The 8,101-nt window shown below is 46.3% G+C and overlaps 1 protein-coding gene across 2 annotated transcripts in view; it reads right to left on the bottom strand.

Annotated features, from left to right (window-relative positions):
- Positions 1 to 24: 24 nt before the first annotated feature.
- The window catches only part of GLG1 (golgi glycoprotein 1), a 60,365-nt gene continuing 52,288 nt past the window's right edge, over positions 25 to 8,101 (bottom strand). For both annotated transcript variants that reach the window (XM_031615295.2, XM_090149725.1), the window contains exons 20-26: positions 7,508 to 7,631; positions 7,023 to 7,165; positions 6,714 to 6,815; positions 6,165 to 6,272; positions 5,668 to 5,788; positions 4,406 to 4,512; positions 25 to 4,121 (exon numbers count right to left, since the gene is read on the bottom strand). In XM_031615295.2, coding sequence (XP_031471155.2) covers positions 3,954 to 4,121; positions 4,406 to 4,512; positions 5,668 to 5,788; positions 6,165 to 6,272; positions 6,714 to 6,815; positions 7,023 to 7,165; positions 7,508 to 7,631 — 873 coding nt within the window. In that variant the 3' untranslated portion in view covers positions 25 to 3,953. The remainder of the gene's footprint in view (positions 4,122 to 4,405; positions 4,513 to 5,667; positions 5,789 to 6,164; positions 6,273 to 6,713; positions 6,816 to 7,022; positions 7,166 to 7,507; positions 7,632 to 8,101) is intronic.

Below are 8,101 nucleotides of genomic sequence, written 5' to 3'. Positions count from 1 at the left end.
GAACACAACAAGTAAAAACCTGCAGACTCTTTTTATTAAATTCTCCCATTTCATCTGTACAGAAAAAAAATGCACATTATGTTCAGAATCTCAGTAACATCTCAAAATTACACAGCATGAACATGTAAAAAAAAAAAAAAAAAAAAAAAAACGAGAAACGGCCAGGATTTTATACACAGAAAAGAAAACAATTTACAAAAAGAAAAGAAAAGTCGTTAATGTCACATTAAAAAAAAAAAAAGTTAAGTTCAAACAGCCTTTGCTGCACAATGAGAGGTTGCTGGGTCTGTTTCACACTGCTGGGGGAGGGGGAAGGGGGAACAGACACCCCCCTGCCACACTGCCAACGAAACACTGAGTTGTGTTTTAATAGAAGCCACCACCATCCCTCCTGGAGCACGCTTCCTCCTCTACAAGGCCATGAGATGCAAGGCAGCTCTGCCACACTGCTGTTCTCCCCCCACGATACATTCCTGTGCTCACAGACTGCAGGGCTGCTGCCCATCCCATCCCCTCCATCGCTGCCATCCCTCACTCACACTCCCTGTGGGTTCATTTGTTCGGGCTTCCCCAGCCCTTTCCGGTAAGGCAGATGGAGCCAGGCATCACTGCAAGCACCAGGAACACCATCCCTAGCCACGTCAGTCATGCAACAGCCTGAAGGGCAGAAGCAAGGCAGGAGGAAGCTATGCTAGAACTCAGCAAAAAGACTTGGTTAGACCCGCCAGGTGAGCAATAAATAAGATTATTTCTTAAGGTCAGCAAGAATGGATGCTAAGAGGTTAGCTGGAGCTGCCCACGTCCTCCCAACACGCCATCAGGAAACACAACCTGCTAACTACAAAGAGCTGCACGCCTTGCTGGCTACCAGCCCCTCCCCTGCCTGCACCTTCCCAGCAGCACAAGCATCCCCACGCCAAGGGCAAGCTCTATACGTGGCTTTGCAAGAAGGACAAAGACTCTCACAGCATTCTGCAGGAATGCAACCTTCCCCACCAATGCTTTTTGGGCTGATGACAGTTCTAGCACTTTCCACCAAATCACGACAGGCTTCCTTGATTTCAAGGCAGCAGCAGAGGTTCTTACCACCATTTATCCTGCAATGGAAAACCTGTGGGCAAGGTGTTGTGCTGGCAACAGGCAAAGCAGGCTATTTTTGGAAGAGTACTTTGGGGGGTTTCTGTGCTTTTGAGAACTCTTAGATTTTTAGGTATAGAGGAGGAGGAGGAGAGCATCTCGAGGTTGGGATTGGGTACATATCTACTAAAGGAAAAAAAAAAAAAAGCAAAATTGATCATCAGCAGTGTCTGGAAGCCTGATTTTAAAACACGAGCGTAACGCTTACCACTACAAAGGCCTGATCCCTCTGCCCAGCATCACACCTTTACAAACACAGCGACAAAGGACGCTGGAAGGAAACATGCAGAGATGCAGCCAGCATCTGCCTCTGCCCCCAGCACTGCGGCTCTCGTGATCCTCACGTGTCACATCAGAATCCATCAGCGCGCCATCTCCAAAGCCAGCGAGAACGCAGGAAGCTTGGATCATCCCCTGCATCAACCTTCTCCACATCACAAAGCAGAAAAAAAAAACCCAACCCAGAACATACAGAAGTTTACCTTCACAGTGGAACATGGTTTACATTCAGAGCTATAGCTACAAACCTACAACTTTCACTGCAACGCCGTTCAATTTGGAATTCAGTGGAAGATGCTACTTCTAGACAACAAACCATCTTCATTCGGCTTTTCAATCTAACCAGGTTACAGAATGCCTTTTTGGAAGTCACAAGAGGTTAAAAAAGCTCCAGCAGCAATTTCCTTGTGCCTGATAGATGTTCTTGTGCCACGCAAGCAAGACTGCACACAATTCCCCTTCTCTCCCACCTGTGCCGCAGTAAAGGTAGCTCCACACTGTCACACCAATCTATAATTGCCAAATTAACATCTGAAGCATTGTACACCTGTGCTCTGTGTGTGACAGAGCTCCTTTTCTGTGCCAATTCACGTTTACAGAGGACTAATTTAGCTCCATCAGCACTGGGGAAAAGGGGGGAGGAAATGCAGGTTTGGTTGCTGTTCTACCTAACAAACCCACTGATACCAGCACACACCAGTTCTCTACTGAATCCTCATGCTCAGACTTCCTTACCCACCACAGCATATCAGAATGCTCAGAGACAGAAGGGCTCACGAGCAGAGCAAGGATCACCTGCATCACCAACCACTTGCTGCCCATCCTCAGAGCAGGATGAAGGAACCTTTGCAAGAAGCTTCACGTGGTACAGCTTTCTAGCACTTCAAAGAGGCAGCAAAAGCCATCACGGTATTTTGCATCTGCCTTTCTGTACATGCAGCATCATGGGAATCTGCTGGTCCACGTTCCAGGATGTCTCAAAGCCACCTCCCTCATTATCACAGAGAATAATGCAGAGAACTGGAAAATGTCAGATCTTACCTAGCAGCGTGCTAAGAGGGAAAATAACGTCATGGTTTAAGCATCAGCCTAAGCTAGACAGGGTCAGGCACGTGATTTTTACTGCAGCACACGCAGGAGAGCACATCAAGAAGGCTGATAAAGCACACCCTACTGTACACACTATGCTGGCTCTCGTGCAGTCACTTTAGGTTGAAAGTGTTGGGGAAATCTATCTGCTCAGCTTCTGACCACAGCACGTGGCTCCCCACTTCTTCTAGCACTAAAGGAACAAAGATGATGGCCACAGCTTTTCCAGAACACCTCCTTCCAGAGCACCCGTGTGCACACGCTGACATTTCTGCCTTTCTCACAATACCGTTCTCTTCCCCTCCCCTCCTACCTGACTTTCAGGACCAGCACCTGCACCCTGCATCCCAGGGAACACCAGCTGCTATCTTCATAGCCGTGAGGAAACTAAAAACAGTGCCACCATTGAAAAGATGGAGGCCAGTTACAAACCACTGTGCTAGCCCACACGTAGCTGACAGAGCAGCCGGGTCAAGTGTTCAGTCACATCCTGCATCACTGACAAAGCACTGCACTGCCAGGTTGTCAATACCACCTGTAGGAAGTTAACTGGGAAGGGTAACAGCTTCACAGCAGTAACGTGAAAGAAAAGGAGTGTTAAAATGTCACTGCATCGTCACTAATAAAAACATTGACCAAGTAACCAATCCAGGCTCCTCCTGCCTGCTGACAGCAGCACTGCACACAACGGACAGGCTGTACAGCCTCGTGTCCACGCCGTGTCTTCAATCTACTGAAGTTGTACAGCTCACATGAGTACTTAATCCTGGTCGGTACTTTATTCTATCTTGAGCAGCAGAGGAAGAAAGGGAGGACATCTTTTCAGCCAAAAGAATCCACAGTAACAAAAGCAGGATATTCACTAGGAGAGGACACCGGTGCTGGCGTCCATGGGTTGTCCCAGACTATGCTCTGAAGATGCTTTACACAAGATGAGCAAGATGTCCAAAACAAGGCCAACTGTGGTGCGAGATGCAATTTACCCTTTACTTTCCTGCCTCCATTTCACCCAGCCACAGAGGAGGACTATATTTCAGTACGAACCGTTACCTAAATCATATTGTTGGTATGCAGATATATGTCTTCCTTTAAAAATTTACTTAAAAACTGCTTGAGCTGCAGGTCGTTTCAGTCTGATTTGGAGAGTGAAGGCAGTTCCAACAGTACAACAGAGACTTGTCTACAGGCAGGTAAACGAGAGTCTGCTAACAAAGGGATAACAAAAGCTGCTGGCTGGGCTGCCAATGTTGCACATAAACTTTCATAGGATGGAGATGCTGTGGATGAGATCCAGGATGGGAAAACTGAGCCAACACCTGCTGCTGTTCTAATTTTTTTTTTTTCTTTTTATTCTCCTCTCTCACAAGAGGGGGTGGGTAGACTATACAGAGGAGGGCTGTACAAAACTGGGCACTGGGCAGGCATTTCTCCAGCAGGCAATCCAGGCTCTACCTGTCCTTGAGCTCTCTTGTCACCCGCTTGGTGATGCGTCCACACATCAGGCCGATCAGGAAGAGTACACAGATGCCAACTGTGATCACAGACAATATGTAATTCTTGGACGGAGAGGTCATAACTTGCATGGCAAGGTCAGAGAAGCCTTCCGCTGGGGCAACCTAGGGGTGAGAGGGAATCAATGAGCCAAGCTGTGCTTTTTCCATGCGACTCAGCCTGGTTATTTTGTAAGGGATGGCATCTCTTGCAACAATTACAAGTTAAACAGAATCAGAGAAAATCTGATTTTTATTTTTTCTCATCTAAAACCTCAAAATGCTGAACAACACTGCAAGACAACAATCTTCCTACAGCTCAGGCGTTCAGTAGAACACCTTGCAACAAAGATCCAATGCAAAAAAGAAAAAACCAACAAGGAAGGTCCTTAAATCTGTTACATACTCACCTTTGCAGCATAGCTCCACATTTCAATACGATCATTAAGGCGTTTCTTGCATTCAGGCTGCAGCCTCACACGCTTGTCCTCAAGAGCTTCCATTAAGCATGACATTTCTGTGATGTACAGAAGATGGTGTTACAAAATAAAAGCTGTGCCTTCAACAACGTGCTGTGGAAAGGGCTGCTGGAAAGGGATATTTCAGTTCTATTTGAGGCTGATGGTTACTCAACTTTCTAAACAGACCAGCTAAGGCTGATGAACTGCACACAAAGCCCTGTCTTCCCTTTGAAGGGAATTAATTTTACCTGTCAAACGTACCGAAACAAAAAGCCAACCATGGGCAAATACTGACAGGAACAAAGAAGGATCAGAGGGATTGGCTAAGAGTAAATCTTGTGAAACTAAAGTGATTTGCTTCTGTAAGAGAAGCAGCTTAGACTCAGGGAAGCTTTTGATACAGCCTACTATAGCATGGCTATAAGCTGGAGCTGCACAAAGCTGATACAGGGTGAAGATACACATCACTGCAAAATTGAGCCCACTCACTCATTCTGAACAGGATTTACCTGAGCAAGGATTTCACAGAAAGGCTATGGACCTGATTTCATGCTTTTTTCAGTAATCACATGAATCAGGCTGCAGGGAGACCTCACTGTGGCCTTCCAATATTTGAAGGGAGCATATAAACAGGAGGGGGAATGGCTGTTTATGAGAGTGGATGGTGACAGGACAAGGGGAATGGTTTTAAACTGAGACAAGGGAGGTTTAGGTTGGATATGAGGAGGAAGTTTTTCAGCCAGAGGGTGGTGAGGCACTGGAACAGGTTGCCCAAGGAGGCTGTGGATGCCCCATCCCTGCAGGCATTCAAGGCCAGGCTGGATGTGGCTCTGGGCAGCCTGGGCTGCTGGTTGGCGACCTGCACACAGCAGGGGGTTGGAACTGGGTGATCATTGTGCTCCTTTTCAACCCAGGCCATTCCTATGATTAATAATGGAACATAACATACCCTCTTTAAAAACAGCAGATAGGCTGCAAGGATAGGACATCAGGATTGAAGAACTGATCCTACTGCCTTGGGCAGAAGGGAGGACTGAACACTACTTGATACACCCCTCATCCAGCAGCACTGATCACCTCTGCAGCAGTTCCAGCCCATTACCCCCAGAAAAACAGCAGAAATATCTGGTACTTAAGATTATGCTGGTATGAAAACGCAGCTTAAGGCCCTCAGGACTCAGAGGTTGCACAAGGAAAGCACGAGCACTTACGGCGTCCTCTCCCTGGAGGAATAGCAGCACAGTGGTGTTTAATGTCTAGGGCACAGGCTGTGTGCAGCACTGGGTCCACAAAGATATCTGCTTTGCTCTCTTTCAGCATGTTGAGCACTTCCTGGGGGGGGAGAAGAAATTGCAAGCACATCTCAAGCAACAACAAAAAACAGGAGAGAAGAAAACAGCACAGACCTTGCTGATCTGTGTTTCTGAAAGATGAAGCACCTTTTCCAACCCAGCATCATGCCAAACAACACTGTCACTGGATAAAGGCACGAATGCTGTTTTAGGCTGGATTAAATGTTCTGCTTTATGAGGGTAAGCACAGTTACCTCGACTGAAATAATCACACTGATCTAAAATCCAAGCCAGTACACACTGCCTCCATGCTGGCTATAACACAGCTTGGGTTGGGATCTACAAAAGTACTTAAGAAGCCCAACTAGTGCAGGGATGAGATGCCTCTCAGAGCTCATCCAATACATCTCCTTTACCTTCTTGCACATTTCGGTTTTTATTTTCAGCAGGTTCACTTTCAGGCATTCTTCCACCTGCCCAGTCTGCTCCTGAGCTGCTGCTTCTTCAGCACACAAGCTGGAAATCTATTGCGAAGAAGGTATTTTAATGAATCAGTAGTTAATGACAATAACTGTGCCTTTGATATGTCAACACATTAGTTCATGAGAGGTTACAGCTAGAGAACACAAGTTACTTTCCCACTCAGAAATCTGAGCCAAATGTGATGCACTCAATAATCTAATAACCTTCAGAACCCAACAGCAAGAAGTCCACATTGCTATGAGAGGAAGGCAGGAAGGGAAAACAGCATAGAAACACAAGCAATACTTGAGATGTGGCTTGTTTAGGCTGTTAAAAGTGAAAGCTCAAATCTGATTGTATTCCAGTTAAGCTTGACAAGATCAGAAGGAAAAAAAGCAAGCAGCATTTCTCTCACAGTCACAAGCACTGATTGAGAAGGGGCTTCCTGAGACATGAATGGGGCTTTCATTCTGAATAAGCAAATGCAGAGCTGCTTCTCCTACCTCTTCAGAGCAGTGCATCTGAAGCTGGGGGTCCAGTCGATAATCAAGAGCTGATTCCTGGATTATCACTCGAATTTGGTCCTCGCAGTCTGGAGAGAGACGCTATTGAGCGGAGAGAGTCATTAACCCACTCAATCACCTTCATTCTCATAAATCAATCACCCTGCATTTTAACCTGTGTATTCCCTACCTGCTGTGCAGGAGCATAAAACCCCATTTCTGTGTGTATATAATTAGGTGTACTGAAGAAACTGAGTGCAATTTAATCTGTTATTCAGCACAACCCAGCACAGCCTCAGCACCGCTCACCTGGTCTGCGTACTTCAGCTTCAGGCAGGAGATGACTTGCCCCTCTAACTCTGTATCATCCTTGGCTCTATTCAGGATATTCTGGCAGAATTTCGGTATGTCTGCTTTGCAGGCTTTCCTCAGCACGGGATTTAGGCGATAATCTAACCAGGAAAGATCACAGAACATCATTAGAGCACCCATCTCCTCACACTGTAGGACGTAACGCTCCAAGAGGTCTGACAGAAGTTTTCCAAGTTACAGTTTTTCCCCATACATTTAATTTTGGGGATAAAATAACAGATTTTCACTAATCGACTGTAACCAGGTAAGCGATGCTTTGGGAGTAAAGCAGCTCTGCATGCTGGCCCTCCAGAACTGGGCAGAAGAAAGTTAAGTGTGTGCACTGACAGCTGTGTAAGAAACCAGGTCGGTTTTGTCCCAGCCACGCAGATCACTCACTGGCTCAAGCAGGCAGTTAAGGTCTTTAATTCAGGAGGGAATACCTGTGTTCTGTGTGATCTGGCGCTTGGTTATCATTTGCTTGCACTTCGGATCCATCACTTCACTGTTCTTGTTTTGTTTCAAACACTGCAACATGTTTTTTGAGTCTGCTTCTGGACAAAAACGCTGTAAAAACAAAAATGTCCAAGTTTTAATCACTGAAGACATGAAAACATGGATACTCGTGGAAGAGAATAACCACACACCCAGCCCAGAGGTTCAGAGAACCCCATGCTCCCTAACCCCATTATTTCCTACTGAGAAGAACAGTGCCAGTCTCTCAGTCGCCCATGGGCACAAATACCTGTGCTTATGGGGTGAGCACCAAGCTGCAGACTCCTGACTTGCTTCCAGCCTTCAGCTTGCATTGGTAGCACTAAAAGACTTCTGCTTTTATTTTCTTCCACAAGTGACAGCATGTATTTGCAAGACGGTTCCTTTAAGGCAGCATTTCTGATTTTAAGCAAGCAGGTTTCTGCACAATTTTTGCCTGCTTATCAGGCTGATGAAAGTCTACATGCACCAGCAGCGAGCTGAAGATGCTACTCCTCTCTGCAATCACAGCTTCTCCACCTTGCTTAAAGGACAACGCAATA

This window comes from Phasianus colchicus, chromosome 13 (genome assembly GCF_987193195.1).
Source record: "Phasianus colchicus chromosome 13, bPhaCol1.hap1.1, whole genome shotgun sequence".
NCBI classification, from domain to species: Eukaryota; Metazoa; Chordata; class Aves; order Galliformes; family Phasianidae; genus Phasianus; species Phasianus colchicus.
This window is presented reverse-complemented; position numbering and strand designations above follow the sequence as displayed.